The sequence below is a fragment of the Astyanax mexicanus genome, chromosome 10 (genome assembly GCF_023375975.1).
Source record: "Astyanax mexicanus isolate ESR-SI-001 chromosome 10, AstMex3_surface, whole genome shotgun sequence".
Lineage (NCBI taxonomy): Eukaryota > Metazoa > Chordata > Actinopteri > Characiformes > Acestrorhamphidae > Astyanax > Astyanax mexicanus.
In genome coordinates this window covers 25,273,632-25,288,580 of record NC_064417.1, presented here as the reverse complement: position 1 = coordinate 25,288,580, position 14,949 = coordinate 25,273,632, and the positions used below count along the sequence as shown (strand labels likewise).

The 14,949-nt window shown below is 36.9% G+C and overlaps 2 protein-coding genes across 3 annotated transcripts; both read left to right on the top strand.

Annotated features, from left to right (window-relative positions):
* The first annotated feature begins 1,694 nt into the window (after window positions 1-1,694).
* bbs7 (Bardet-Biedl syndrome 7) lies at window positions 1,695-9,703 on the top strand. 2 transcript variants are annotated; one of them, XM_022686004.2, is made up of 19 exons: window positions 1,695-2,241; window positions 2,387-2,452; window positions 3,655-3,717; window positions 3,831-4,006; window positions 4,111-4,297; window positions 4,897-4,969; window positions 5,078-5,194; window positions 5,437-5,567; window positions 5,665-5,749; window positions 6,373-6,475; window positions 6,832-7,024; window positions 7,148-7,222; window positions 7,340-7,405; window positions 7,703-7,842; window positions 7,959-8,123; window positions 8,573-8,682; window positions 8,837-8,940; window positions 9,040-9,163; window positions 9,354-9,703. In XM_022686004.2, the coding sequence occupies exons 1-19, from the start codon at window positions 2,206-2,208 to the stop codon at window positions 9,485-9,487; spliced, it is 2,148 nt and encodes a 715-aa protein (XP_022541725.2). In that variant the 5' UTR covers window positions 1,695-2,205; the 3' UTR covers window positions 9,488-9,703. The 2 variants fall into 2 exon arrangements, with proteins under 2 accessions (XP_022541725.2, XP_022541726.2); XM_022686005.2 differs by lacking the exon at window positions 1,695-2,241 and having other exon boundaries at window positions 2,385-2,452; window positions 3,845-4,006.
* Window positions 9,704-10,847: 1,144 nt separating this feature from the next.
* On the top strand, window positions 10,848-14,932 carry ccna2 (cyclin A2). The gene is made up of 9 exons (XM_007239043.4): window positions 10,848-11,096; window positions 11,241-11,464; window positions 12,704-12,938; window positions 13,025-13,131; window positions 13,213-13,436; window positions 13,517-13,721; window positions 13,808-13,921; window positions 14,033-14,166; window positions 14,522-14,932. Exons 2-9 carry the CDS (start codon window positions 11,270-11,272, stop codon window positions 14,571-14,573), a joined length of 1,266 nt encoding a protein of 421 aa, XP_007239105.3. The 5' UTR covers window positions 10,848-11,096; window positions 11,241-11,269; the 3' UTR covers window positions 14,574-14,932.
* The last annotated feature ends 17 nt before the right edge of the window (window positions 14,933-14,949 follow it).

The following is a 14,949-nucleotide window of genomic DNA, read 5'->3' as shown; positions in this document are numbered from 1 at the left end:
ACCCCAATCTGACCCTGCTTCTTTTGGAGTAACTGCATCTGCTGTAAGGAATTGATTGCAACAAGAGCATTAGTGAGGTCAGGGTGTTGGATGATCACCATCCCACCTTATCCCCAACTTCCTAATTTATCACATTGCATAACATTCTTTAAGGTTGAAGAGGGAAAAAAACATTAAAGCAACCTTTATTTAACATTGCCTAATAGCCAATAGTTAATGTTAAAATTCTGATGTTGAATCATTGTTCATTCCAGTTTTTGAATGGTTGGGGCTCTGAATTCACACTTACAATGATTTTAGGTGTACAGTGCTTCCCACAAGTAATAGTATTGAGTGTATTAAATCAGATGTCTCTAAAAATAATTTCCCACTGAATGGGTGCCATTTGCTTGTTGTAACTCTTCCAAATTAAACTTATTTTTTTTCAACTCTGAATCTAATAACACCTGTATGTAACTATTCAATACATGTACTGGTCAATCTTAGGCAGCTTTACAAGGTTTCTAAGCTGAAGATGGTTACAAAACTCATTTGACATTTAAAAAGCATGTTTAAAAGCAAGTCCACTAATTCTTTGATTGATTTTCTCTCAAGAAAGCGTTTATTTTAAAGAAATGGTTGACTGTATGTTCAAATAGTTGATATTAATGACAAAAAAATTACACCTGTTACTGGAACTCAGTCCTGTTTCTGGCACACATTCCTGTTACTTTTATTTGTTTTAAGTAACAGGAATTAAAGTAACAAGACTGTTTTTAGCATAGAATTAGCAAAAACATGAAAAATAGCTAAATAGCAGCAATGCCAATAGCATGAGGACACTGAGCACATTCTAGTGATTTTCCCACAATAAGATCTAAGAATTAATTTAGGTAACAGGACAGAGTGTTGAGATTGACCTCCTCAGTCATAGTTACAATAAGATCAAATATACAAAAAAAAAAAACTAATGGGGGAACTTAATTTTGGTCTTCTCATGATCTTCAGAAGAACCATCTGATGTAACTTTCTGTTGTAGATGTGTAGCGTTACAGATGTTTCAGATGTTTTACGGTAACAGGAATGAATGAAACCCAGGGACACATCTAAAATGTTTTTAGTTCTTTTATCTTAAGTATTATGGACTTACAACAATGCAAAAAATTACATCTCTGAAAAATTGTAATCATTATTTTTCATGGTAAAGTTTATAGTTAGAGAGTGGGGACAGGTAACAAATGCTATTTTTTCAGTTTTCTAGGTCACTGGCTGAACTACAGTGTTGTTAGCCAATCAGAGTGGATATGTTTGCATGTATGAATATTGCGCAAATATATTCATGTACAAGACAATATGCTTCATAATAAAATGTATTTGAACGTTATTTTGTGTGCACATGTAACATGTAATTTCCTGGGGACAAAAAAGGAACACATTTGGTGGAATGGCTCAGGGGTCTGTACAGTTCAAAAGCACAAATAACAAAAAAAATCTGTTCTTGTGAGAATAAAAGTTTGATCAAAATATTTATTTTGATTAATTCTGATAAATTACTTATTGTTTTAATAATAAAAAAATAAAAGTCATAGAATGAAAAAAAATTAAATTATTGATATTGAATTATTTTTAGAGACCAAAAAAAACTTTTCCAGATTAATATGTATTTCTGCAATATTATTTCCTTTTTTTTTGCCTAATTTGTTTGTCTCCATGGAAACCTGGGATGCGTCAGAGACCAAACATGGCGGCGCTGAGAGGGCAGCTTGCTTAGCTTTGCTGGATGTTTATTAATCTATTCGCTAAGCTTTTTTGCTCTTCTAGAAAATGATATATAATACGGGCTAATGTCGGGTTTTTACCTCCTTCCAGAGGACTAACGAGCCGCGTTAACTCTCACACGAAGGAAAAATCTGTTTCTGCGGGTAGCATGTAAGCTAACTAGGCTTGTTATTTAGGTTAGCTTTAGTTAGCCTTCCAGCTAGAACCTGCGGGAGGAGCGAGGACAGTCAGCAGCACTTAATCCAGGAGTTAATCCGCTCACTGAGACACTGCATTTCTTTCAGACTACGTTTAAACCTCCGAGAAACTAGAGGAAACGACAGATACCTGAACTATCCGGCAGCACACAGCAGAAACACCCAGCTCTGAAGCTAATCGACTAATCAGTAACTGAGATTCCGTGATCTACAGCCAGCTACACCCACATCTGTGATCAAAACAGAGAAGATGGAACTTAGTTTAAACCACGTTGATTATCTTCAGGTAAGAAGCTACTTTTGAGACTCCAAACTATCCAATGCTATGTGATAAGTACTGAAAATTTAAACAGTAGTTATCATTAGTAAACTGTTCACCATGTTATTGGCACGAATAAGCAGGAGTTATTTTTTCTTATTTGTCTTTCAAGGTCGGAGTAACATCCCAGAAAACCATGAAACTGTTACCAGCAGTGGGACGAAAAGCGACACAAAAGGTAAGTTGACTTTTTTTATCTTTCAAATCTTGATCTGTATTACTGTTATGTTTTGGTAATGAATTGAAAGAATGTAGTTACAGAATTCATCAAACAATTGCTATCAAACCATTAATATAAAATTCTTGCACAAGTGCACATACAAAATGATGAAGCATGGCAGCCAAAACAATGAAAAAAATGGTAAAAAAAAAAGCAAATATAATGAACAATGTAATAAAACACATCATCAAAATCTAAAGTAGTTCTAAAACATTGTTATAATATTTTAGGTCCATATTCGCCCACCTCTAATCTAAAACACATTTTTTGAATTATAAAATGTGCATGGTATAACATTTTAATGGTCTCACTCCTTGTTTTTTTTTTCATTCTTTTTAAATTGTCTCTTGATCTCTACTATGAATGAATGCCATGTGAGCCGTTTTTTATGAAAGAAGTGCTCTGGTGATCCAATAAAACTGTGCTTTAATGTGATATCTAGTATGAATGAATGCCATGCGAGCCATTTTTTTTACGAAAGAAGTGCTCTGGTGATCCGATAAAACTGTCCTCTGGAGTCCTCTGGAGGAGTGGGGGGAATTTCGGCTCTTGCTCATGAAAACATACAAAAATCTACTCTGATTGGCTAACAACACTGCAGTTCAGCCACTAACCTAGTTTTAAAGTCTCTGTAAAATGCGAAATCCACCGGAGATCCTATGTAAACCTATGATTACATATGATTAGTCTTAGACTTAGTCTTAGCTGTAAAAAAGTGGGTGGATTTGCCCCAGGCATCCTTCTCTAAGCCAGGGAGTGTAATTAACTTTTACTCTACAGCAGTAAATACAAATCACACTACATGGAGCAGCTCTACATTTGGATTTTTTAACAAGCTGACATATACAAAAGCAGCATCTGTGAATGAGAAAGAAGCATGTGGGCTGAGCCCATAGAGTAATATTATTTATTTTATTTTTACACAAATATGGTTTGTGTTTGGTAGCATTTGTATTATGCAGCTCCACCAAAGTTACATTATAGCACAGTAACAACATTTCAGAGTGGCAATGTCATAGGCACCATTCTCCCTATTACACTCAGTGGAACATCAATACGATTCTGAAGCTGCTAATGTAAGATAAAATTGTTACATAATCTTGCTTTAACTGGATGTTTTTATTAAGTGTTATGTTTTTTTTGTGATTTCTTCCATTTAGGTTGCTGTTGCAGACCACGATGGTGTAGTGAACTGTTTCGGGATGAAAAAGGGAGAGGCTGTGGTGCGTGTTTTAATTATTTTAACATTATTGACTTTATGATGGTTCAAATACTTTATTCACCTATTGGAGATTATATAATTACTGCTAAAGCAAAAAAACTCTATTTTATCCAGCCTGTTTTCAAAAGTCTCCCAGGGCAGAAGATCTCCAGACTAGAACTGGGAGGAGCTTTAGGAACCCCTCAGGAGAAAATCTTTGTATGTTCTGGCTCTGAGGTCAGGGGCTTCACCAAAAAGGGAAAACAGTTCCTTTCTTTTGAGGCCAATCTGACTGAGAGCATTAACGCCATGTGAGTCATTATTTTTTCATTATATGCTCATTATATGCTTCATTATATGCTGGTTACAATGGATGTACGTGACCTGAACGTTAATATTTATACATTGTTGGCAGGCATGTTTCTGGAGCAGATCTTTTTGTCTGTGCCAGCTACATCTACAATCACTACTGTGACTGCAAAGACCAGGACTATTACCTGTCAGGAGACAAGATCAATGACATAGTTTGTTTACCTGTGGAAACAGTGGGCCGTACAGTGCCTGTTCTGGCCTGTCAGGACAGAGTTCTTCGTGTTTTACAGGTGATTGTACTGAATTTAACTCTTATCTGCCCAGCAGTTTAAATATCACCATTCAAAGCTAATAGAAGCCTCTTAGTATCAGGTGAATGAGACAATGCTAACTGGAAGTAGCAGTCCCTAAGATTTTGTCTTTTAAATTGAAAGTAGTAGTATTTGTCATAAGTGGGGGAATAAGGGGGAAAATATTCTAATGAATGATATCAGTGTTCCGGCACAACAATTTAAAAACAGAGTGGTCTGGTAGGTTAGTTGGACGTGATTAATCTGCCCATTTTGACAGAATTCTATAAATGAACAAGAACAAAACAATATACTCAAAAAATTGAATTTTACATAGCAATTTGTTTACATTAACCTGCATTAAAAGTACTGTACCACATGCTCTGTGCAATTACACATTCTCACCAGAGAGGCCTCCAAATCCTCAAAATTTACAGACTGTCACTTTAAACAAAATCCAGTTGAGCTTATCTATAAAAATGAGTCATCCACAATCTTTCCATGTGTTTCCTTTCTTCTACTCAAACATTCTTATTCACTCATAACATTTTAGTAAACATCTGATCCTATAGTACAGTATGAATTCTTGTTTCCTGAAGGGCTCTGAGCTGTTATATGATGTTGAGGTTCCTGGACCTCCATCTGTTCTGGAGCTTCACAACAGAGATGGAGGTGAGCCGTGAAACCTAGGTCTGATGCAGAACAGTACAAAATAGTAATTGAAATATGTAGATATGAGTGTGTGTATGATTGTTGACACAACGTATGTTTTATGTGTAGGTAAGAATGGGGAGGAGGTGCTGTATGGAACCACTGATGGGAAACTGGGTCTGATCCAGTTAACCAGTTCTGCTCCTGTCTCTAAATGGGAGGTGGACAATGAGAAGAAAAAAGGAGGTAGGGGCAAATCTTATAGACAGCTTTGTGGAAATTTAAAACAGTTTTGTAGGTGAGTTTACGGATGGGTGATATTGTAAAAATATAATGAAAATATCATATGTTTTTTGAGTGCACAAGTGATATTTAAAGACCTTTTCATAATATGCAATATTTATTGCAATATTTTTGGATGTAGACAAAATACACTAACTTAAAAATTTCTAACTAAATTTAACTTTTTATTTCATTATCTTCTTAAGGGGTGCTGTGCATCGATACCTTTGACATTCTGGGTGATGGTGTGAAAGATATTCTGGTGGGCAGAGATGATGGGACAGTCGAGGTCTATGGATTGGACAGCTCCAACGAACCCACGCTACGCTTTGAGAATGTATGTGTGACACTGACAGGTTAACACTCTCTGCTGATTTCAAAATAGCTGATCAGTGTTGTTTGATCACTAATCTGCATTATTCTGTGATCAAAAGGTTTTGTCAGAAAGTGTCACATCAATCCAGGGGGGGTGCGTAGGAAAGGAGTCATATGAGGAAGTTCTAACTACCACCTACACAGGTCAGAGACTGAAGACTAAGTTAAAATACTCCTTACATTCTACCATCCATGTTGCTTCTATCTGCTGTTAGCAGATTCCATATTAAAAGTAGTGCCATATAGAACCATATTAAAAAATGTATAAGGACACCTACACATTATACCTACAGGAGGTTTTACCACATTCTGTTCTTTTACCATAGTCATTAGCGTGCAGTCGGTCCCCCTTTGCAGCTCTAACAGCAAGTGTGGAGCTCTGCAGTCATTGATCAGCTATTCTCATCAGCACACCCCTTCTGTAACTTTACATGATCAGACATTTTGTGGCTGAGTTTCTGTGGTTCCTAAATGCTTTCACTGTTTAATAATAACCACTCACAGCTTATTGTGGAATATCTTGTAGGGAATAAATTTCACCAGCTGACCTCCTATTGCACACAGTGCAACACACGTTCTCTATCTAAGGTCTGTAAAGTCCCAAGACTGCATTACTTGGAACTTGATTTCGTACACCTATGGAAATGAGACTTTGTGAAACACACAGTTTCAATGATTAGAGGTGTGACCAAAACCTTATGTCTTTATAGTGTATTTTAACCCTATTTTAAATATCTTACTCCCTTGTCTGGTTGTGATGTCACTAGGTTGGGTGTCAGGCCTCACTACAGAGCCGCAGCAGATGGAGGCAGGGCCAGGAGATGAGGTAAAGATGAGCCGAGAGACCCAGACAAAGGTGGCTGCGCTCAGGTACAGACTTTACACATGTAATGCTGGACAAAGCTCTTATTTAGTGATATTCCTTATGAATTTAAAAAAGAAGCTCTTATTATGGAGAAGCTAAATCTCTCCTAGATAAATGTGAAATATTAATAATTATTAATATTACTTTATTTTAGATGTTTAATTAATGATTAATGATTAATAGTCATAAATCAATTACTGTCATGATATATTTACTTAATTTACAAATTATCTGAAGAGGAATTGCATAAAAAAATGTTAAATATCTTACAATCCAAATTCAATGCATTTTAATCACCAACTTCATAGCAGTACCTTACAAATATGTTACTAATTGGTGTTGAGTTGTTTTGTGTTTTCAGGGCTGAGTTAGAGCAGCTGCAGGTGAAGGTAATGCAGGGTCGGGAGAAGTACCAGCAGAGCTCTCAGTCAAGCACGGCCGTATCTGCGGTGCCCGTCTTTAGCATCAATGACAGATTCACCCTGTGCCAGGATGACGCCAGCTACAGTCTCACGCTGGAGGTGCAGACTGCCATTGACAACCTGCTCCTTCAGGTCAGCACTGTTCGAAAGGTTTACAATAGTAAAAATATATAACCTTTAATATTAATATCTTAGTATACTTAAAATATTATTACTAAATAATTTAATATTTTAATATTCTTTATTTTTGAACAGAGTGATGTTCCTATAGATCTACTAGATGTGGACAAGAACTCAGCAGTTGTCAGCTTCAGTGAATGTGATTCAGAGGTAAAACACTATTATATCATCTTCATTTATGCTGCGAACCAAAGCAAACAGGATCGGCAAATGTAGGCCTAATGTGAGTTTAAAAAGCATTACTATTTACATATTTTCTCCCAACAGCCAAATGGAAATTTCCTGCTTGCCACCTACAGATGCCAGGCTAACACTACAAGGCTGGAACTTAAGGTAACTGATATTGATACAGTATTCTGACAGTATTGGAGAGCAGATAGCATTATGAGACAATAAATATGGGCATTTGATTTAACTTAACAGTACCAATTTTAGAGTATTTTTTATGGCAATAAATATATGGCATAATTCTTATTTCCTAAATTCTTATTTTATCTCTCAAATACTGGCAGTTGGAATAGTTACCGGTAATCCAGTGTTCCTTATTCAGCGCTCTGTTGCTCTCAGTGCTCAGTCTCCCAATGTGAAGCCTGTTTCACACTGTTTCACACTGTTTCCATTAATTTCCAGGTGAGGTCAATTGAGGGTCAGTATGGCACACTTCAGGCCTACGTAACACCCCGTCTGCAGCCCAAAACCTGCCAGGTCCGACAGTACCAGATTAAACCGCTCTCCCTGCACCAGAGGACTCACAGCATTGACCAAGACAGGTGGGCATCACATGCAGTAATCAGTTGTCTACCATAGAAATCAATACAGAACATTTATTTGCTAAAAAGTGTGTCAGAAGGATAGTTAGAAGAACAAGCCTTGATTCTCTCTACAGACCCATGAACACTCTGCGGCTGGTGGGCCAGTTTAGCTTTGCGGAGATTCACTCGTGGGTCGTGTTCTGCTTGCCTGAGGTGCCAGAGAAAACCCCAGCTGGAGAAAACATCACCTTCTACTTTCAGAACACTTTCCTGGGAACACAGCTTGAGGCCAGCTACTGGTGAGGTCAACTCCACTGCAGTTAGAACAGAAGAAGGGAGAACAAGACAAATAAATCTAAAGATTATGTAGTTTTAAGAATTTCTAGTTATCAGTGTAAATATAAAATATAAAAAATCCAGTGAAAGGTGTACACATAAGTTATTGGAGTATGTTCTTTTGATGATTCAGTTTAAATGTAATTTTTAAGAAAATTCTGAAATATCTGCTTAAATATGCCTAATAAACACAAATAAATATGAGACAGAGATTCTGAATATAGATAGAATACCATTTATATGAGGTTTGTTCTGGTGAAACAGTGGTCACCTTAATTAGCACAAACTTGAGCATGTTTATGATTACTTTGACACAAAACCGCATAGATGTAATTAACATCTATTTGATGCATCTGTATAAGTAATGTATGTTGTGTAATTGCGTGTGTTTTTGTTTTCTTTTATTTTTTAGCAAAGGCGAAGGGAACTTTAAGTCAGATAATATTTCCACCATATCCATACTGAAGGATGTTCTCTCTAAGGAAGCCACCAAGCGCAAAATCAACCTGAACATTTCATATGGTGAGTCCTTAGGATCCTTAACAGATCTGTTCCAGATTTGGAATTTACTATATTTAGTAACTATATACTGTACAGTGTTATAGTAACATTGTATACTGTATTTTATTGATTACGTATATGCTGTGGCGACCTTTTTCTGTTTGCCCTGCTTTAGAAGTGAATGAAGATTCTGTAAGCCATACCCTGAAGATGATTCACCCTAAACTTGAGTATCAGCTATTATTGGCCAAGAAGGTTCAGCTAATTGATGCTTTAAAGGTAATGTACTGTGTGCAGTTATGAATTATAATATTAACTGCTTAATTAAAACTTACTTGATGTAATGTATGTACATTTTTATATGTGTTTATTGTGCAGGAGCTGCAGGTGCATGAAGGGAATGCGGATTTTCTGATTCCAGAGTATCGCAGTATACTTGACGAATCTGCTCGTCTTTTAGAAGAATATAAGAAGCAGCCAGCCCATCTGGAAAGGCTGTATGGTAAGTTGTCTTTGTATGTTATGTAAGCTTCATTTGATTGTATTTCTAAAGAAATATTATGATAGTATTGATTATACTGTAGTGATACTGTTCCCAGATCTTGAATATGTACAATATAACATGATTCTACTTTTAACTATTCAATTATTATTAATAACTCTTAAATTAACATGTTTTTGTCTTCACACAGGCATGATAACCGACCTCTTCATCGACAAGTTCAAATTTAAAGGACAAAATGTCAAAACTAAGGTTTCCCAACTTCTTGAAATATTAGACAACTATGACCTGAATTCTCTGATGGAGTTTTTTAATGATGGATGAAGATAGATCAGTCTGTCATCAAACTGAAATTGTAATGTTTTTCTGTGGTATTTATTTGCTGTATAACAGATGCTTAAGTATCAATGCCATACTGAGATTGTGTTAGGTTATGTGTTGTGTTATGTAAGATTAGTGACACCCTGTTTTTCAGACAAATTGCTCATGTACTCACTTTATGTGGGGTCATTTTTCTATGTAATAAATTTTTCAAGTCATTATCTGTTTTGTGTGTGTTGTTAAGGGTATTTTACCTTTTTGTACAAGAATGTTAATTGTACAAACGAAAAACAATTGATCAGAAAACAATTAGTTTAATCTGGAATTTAAAGAAGATCTGAAATACATACGAAATGTGATATATCAGTGTTACATTTTGTTTCACTAAACCACAGTAAATTCCTTTCATAGAGATAAGGGCTCTGTTTTTGACATTGCAAAGGGCAAAAGTTTTATTGCTAAAAAAATCATTGGCCATTTTGGATATACACATTTCAGAATAGGACAGGCTAATAAATAATCCATCAAAAATCTAAAGGACATTCTAAGTTAACATAAACTACAACTAACTAAGCCCTGATTTAAATAAGCCAGCAGTTTCTGCAGACGTAAGAAAGATCTCTGGAAGTTTGTTCCACAGGTGAGTATAACAGTAGATCAGCAATGGTATTAAAATAAAGAGGAAACGTCTTGGTGGGTGACTTCTGCTCTTAATTATGTTTGCTCTGTACTAATATTTATAAAGTTATTTTCCACATGTTGAATAGGATCTCCTGAAAAAAACATTTGCTTTGTGTGACAGTGTGATATAAACACTGTAATTTATATATAAATAAATGAATAAATAAATACAAATCTTAACATCTACCTTTATTTGTACTTTTATCACATATTTTTAAATGACAAAGTGGCATTAAAATCTACCTTTATTTATTTTATTTTTTTTTTACTTTTATTGCATATAGCTAAATGACCCTAAAATCCACCCTTTTTCTTGTCCTTCTCCTTCATGTGTTTTTTTCTTCACTTTTGCATTGTAATACTCTCTTTTTATTCTTCTTTTATTTAGTTTTTCATTATTTTTAAAGAACAGATAAACATAAATAATATATTATAACAGTCTTATCTATTATGGAGGGTCTAAACTAGGTCCATCTCCAGGCTGTTCCTTCTATTGTGCTCTTTTGTCCATATTCTCCTCAATTCTCTGTTTAAATTCTCCTCTGAGCCAATCAATCTCTTACATCGACTTCTCAACGGCTCGCGCGCTGCCTCCCTCCCGGCTGCCGTAGATTAGTGACGCTCCGCTGCGCTGCGCTCTGATTGGTCGGTTTGAGTAGTCGCGGGCTACTTGAACTGGTAGAAACAAACCCGGAGCAGGAGCGGCGGCGGGTTGGACAGCACTGAAACAACCCGGCCTGAGTCAATACAGCGAGTTTAGGCGGTTCTGATCCGGATTATGGCGCTTTTTGTGTCGGTGTAATTATAGGCCGAGCTGTAGTTTAGCGTTGTTTATTTATTGCGTTCTGAAGTTTAAATGACTCTTATTTTTTGTCTGATCAGCAGCTGAATAACTTTAACTACACTCTGCTGCTGCTGCGTGTCTCACACGGTAGGTCAACCCCTCTCTATCCGCCTAAACTGTCTCTAACAACGGCTTAATGATTACCGAGCGCCGCTGTGGGATCTTACATTAAACAAATTATAGTTCTGGGCTGTTTTAGATTCGCTGATCGTGTTATTTTTCTCGTTATAGCCTGAGTTTACTATTAACACGCTGCAGAAATGTCCTCACACGAAGTTAGTGAAGCTGGATCCGTCCAGAACCAGGAGAACCGTCTCTCTCTGCGCGGAGCGGCAGCAGTAAAGAGTAGGCTGGAGAACCAGGAGAACGTGAACCCGAAACCGTCCAACAGAACCGTGTTGGGAGTGCTGGAGAACAACCCGAGGAGACAGCCCGCCCTGCGAGGCTCCAAACAGGTCTGTGGGGGTTTTGTGAATGGTGATCTAAACTTTAGTTACACTTTGTTAATGTGACTTTAGACTCTGTGTTCCTACTTTTGCTCGGTCAACTCACTTGTTATAGATCTAGTAAGCTAGGCTGGATATTATTTTTTAACTAGCAGCACTAGTTGGCTGGATGGGTTAACCTGCATGGTTAGCTAGCTAGCTACCTGCTTAAATGGGCCTACGTGCATCTGTTAAGTGCATTTCATGTTGTAAGTCTTCATTTTATAAGTTTAACACTTCTTTAAACCTGAATTACGTGGTAATTAAATGCGTTTTAGTCCTGTTTTTTGTTTTAAATGGCCAAATAGCTTCCCTCCATGTCCCAGACCGCCATTTTCCCCACCTCAATAGGTTCCATAGGAGTGACACTAGCTATGCTGCAGCTGCTCAGTGCTTCTAGGCACCCTGCCATGCAGCTAATACTTTACAATAAAGGTTAACAAAAACAGCACTTACGACAGTAAAACATTTGTTAAATGGTTACTTAATGTCAAAGTATTAATTTATGCTAGTTAAGCCATTAATTATTTCTTATTTTCTCAAGAATGTTTCCAATGTGTTGGTACAGGGGTTAAAAAATTGTAGTGATATTTTGAATAGGTTGGTGTCAAATAACTAGTTGACCTACTTTTATAAGCACAGTTAATGTATCCTTATTGTTAAATGTTACCTGCATCTGTTAAGCCCTAAATTTGGTAGTGTTTTTGTATAGCTGGTCAAAAATTAACCACCAGTATTAGAGAAACATTTTCTAATACAAGTAACACTCTTGCTTGTCAGGGTTTGTATGGTCATGAAATTTAAACACTTTCCAGGCCTGGATAAGTTTTGGAAAAATGATTATACCCAGACAGTTTTGGTAAAGGCATAGACATTTGCAATTTACAAATGTTTCCATTTATCGACTGAACCTATTTTGAGCTCATAAATACATCAGCTCAGTTAGTTCAGTAATATAGCCCTGCACAATGGAGCTCTCAGGATTTGATATTTTATTGAAGATTGTCAATGTTGCTTAATTTGTTTTTTCATAGTTTTGTTTGTCTGCACTGACTTACAATTTGCCTTGAGAACATGGAGATATATTGGTTAGTGTATGAAGGCTGAAATTGGTAATTTCAGTGCTTTTAAACACTGAACGGGGTTAGTGTAGATTTAAAATATTTTACTATAAAGGCTAATTGCTTGTATTTTCCCTTGTGTTACCAGGTTAATGTACAGCCCTGCAGATCAGATGACCATGGCAAAAGTTGTGCAGAAAAGCCCTCTTCCAAGCAGCCTGCTTTTCAGATTCATGTTGATGAACCTGATGGTGCCTGCTCAAAGAAACATGTTTCTTCCAAAAAAGCCACCATGGATTGTTCCCCGTTAACACTAAACCCCACAGTAACCCGGTTAAGGCAGCCCCTTGCTACTATCGACCTGCCTATGGATCTCAGTTTTGGTACGACATGGCAGATTTTGGTATGCAAATAGAAGTGTATGAGTGTTTTGCGTTGAATGTTCTAACACTTTCTTCTTTTGTTATAGATTCTCCCATGGATATGTCAATAATTGAAGGTGAGGAGAGGCTGGTAAATGTAAATGAAGTTACAGACTACGCTGCTGAAATTCACACACATCTAAGGGATATGGAGGTAAGTTATACATCTTGAATACACATTTATGGGTTTTGTTGGCTTGAATTCTTTCAATATTTTATTTATTTTTCCCCTCAGCTCAAATGCAGGCCCAAAGCAGGTTATATGAAGAAACAGCCAGACATCACAAACAGTATGCGTGCCATCCTGGTGGACTGGCTAGTGGAGGTTGGTGAGGAGTACAAGCTTCAAAATGAGACTCTATACCTGGCAGTGAACTACATCGACCGCTTCCTGTCCTCAATGTCTGTGCTGAGGGGAAAACTGCAGCTCGTTGGCACAGCGGCTATGCTGTTGGCTTCGTAAGTATTTTACATTCTGCTTTTTGACTTGTGCGCCACTGGTGTAGAGGTTTGCTCACATGCTTTTTGGTGGCCTGCAGAAAATTCGAGGAGATCTACCCCCCAGAGGTGGCAGAGTTTGTTTACATCACTGATGACACCTACACGAAGAAACAAGTGTTAAGGATGGAGCATCTGGTGCTAAAAGTCCTTTCTTTTGATCTGGCAGCTCCAACGATCATCCAGTTTCTCACCCAGTACTACTTGCGGCAACGTGTGGACAACAAGGTTGAGAGCTTGTCAATGGTGAGTGAAGGCAAATGTGGTCGAACATTTATTTGTTTTGAGGTTTTGCAGCATTTTTCTTAATCATGCCATTACTTTTCTTTTAGTTTCTTGGAGAGCTAAGTTTGGTTGATTCTGACCCCTTCTTGAAGTACCTACCTTCTCAAACAGCTGCTGCAGCCTTTATATTGGCAAACTACACCATCACAGGGGGATCATGGGTAAGTTGTATACATATATTCTAGTTATTTGCTAAGCTCTTATTTTTTTATCTTGAGATCAATATTTTGCTTGTTAATTTGGTTGTTTCAAATCTACCTTTTGTGTTTTAGTCAAAGGCTCTTGCTGAGATGACCAGCTACACATTGGAAGATCTTATGCCATGTATTCAAGATCTGCACCAGACCTACCTCAGTGCTGCCCAGCATGCACAGCAGTCGGTCAGGGAGAAATACAAGGGCTCAAAGTAAGTTGAAGTTGCAAATGTTAGACGTTAATTATTTATCAACTTGTCATAATGTACACAAGTGTGTTGGTTCAATATTTATATGTTTACAAGGTGACTAGCCCATTAACATTTTAATAAGCCAATATGCTGACTTGTTTTAAATGGTGCCTTTATTAGTTAGATTTATTTAAGGCAGTGGTTCTACAACATTGTACAATATTTAAATACAAGCAAATGTCCTCTACTTTACCACATTGGGATGCTTTAAGTACCACCAGTGGTATATGTACAACTGTCTGAGAACCACTGATTTAGGGTATTGACTGTATATACCTGTGTACATTGTCTAACAGTGGATTATTTTCTCTTCCAGGTACCATGAGGTTTCTCTTATTGAACCCCCAGAGAAGTTGCTGTTGAACTGAACCTGCTCATCTTGTACTTTATGCTCCTGAATTTCAGACTCTAACAAGAATTTGTGTACATTTTTTGAAATGTTGCAAGTTCCCTTAACTCCAATAATGGACACCAAAACCTTTTGTATAGGTTGTGGTGAGATTAGTGTTTCTTGTATATTTTTATGTGCAGTCCTGTAGGATTGCTATTTTTATGCTTGATGTATCCAGATATTTTGTACAGGTGGTAATCAAGCACTGTTTTGATCTTTCTTTTGTTTTCATATTTGATATTTTTTAATGAAACCGACCAGTGGTGCTTATTACTGATTTTGTAAAGGTTTTATAAAATTGACATCTAATAAAACCTTGCCACTGGTTTTCTACAATGCTGGCTCTTGACTTT

Bases quoted from the DNA above. Each gene is read 5' to 3' on its own strand.
- bbs7 (XM_022686004.2), top strand. From the start codon at position 2,206: ATGGAACTTAGTTTAAACCACGTTGATTATCTTCAG. The intron at 5,750-6,372 runs GTCAGAGACTGA...TGATGTCACTAG, and splicing joins TCTAACTACCACCTACACAG to GTTGGGTGTCAGGCCTCACT. The intron at 7,025-7,147 runs GTCAGCACTGTT...ATTTTTGAACAG, and splicing joins TTGACAACCTGCTCCTTCAG to AGTGATGTTCCTATAGATCT.
- ccna2 (XM_007239043.4), top strand. From the start codon at position 11,270: ATGTCCTCACACGAAGTTAGTGAAGCTGGATCCGTCCAGAACCAGGAG. The intron at 12,939-13,024 runs GTACGACATGGC...CTTTTGTTATAG, and splicing joins GCCTATGGATCTCAGTTTTG to ATTCTCCCATGGATATGTCA. The intron at 13,722-13,807 runs GTGAGTGAAGGC...CTTTTCTTTTAG, and splicing joins AGGTTGAGAGCTTGTCAATG to TTTCTTGGAGAGCTAAGTTT.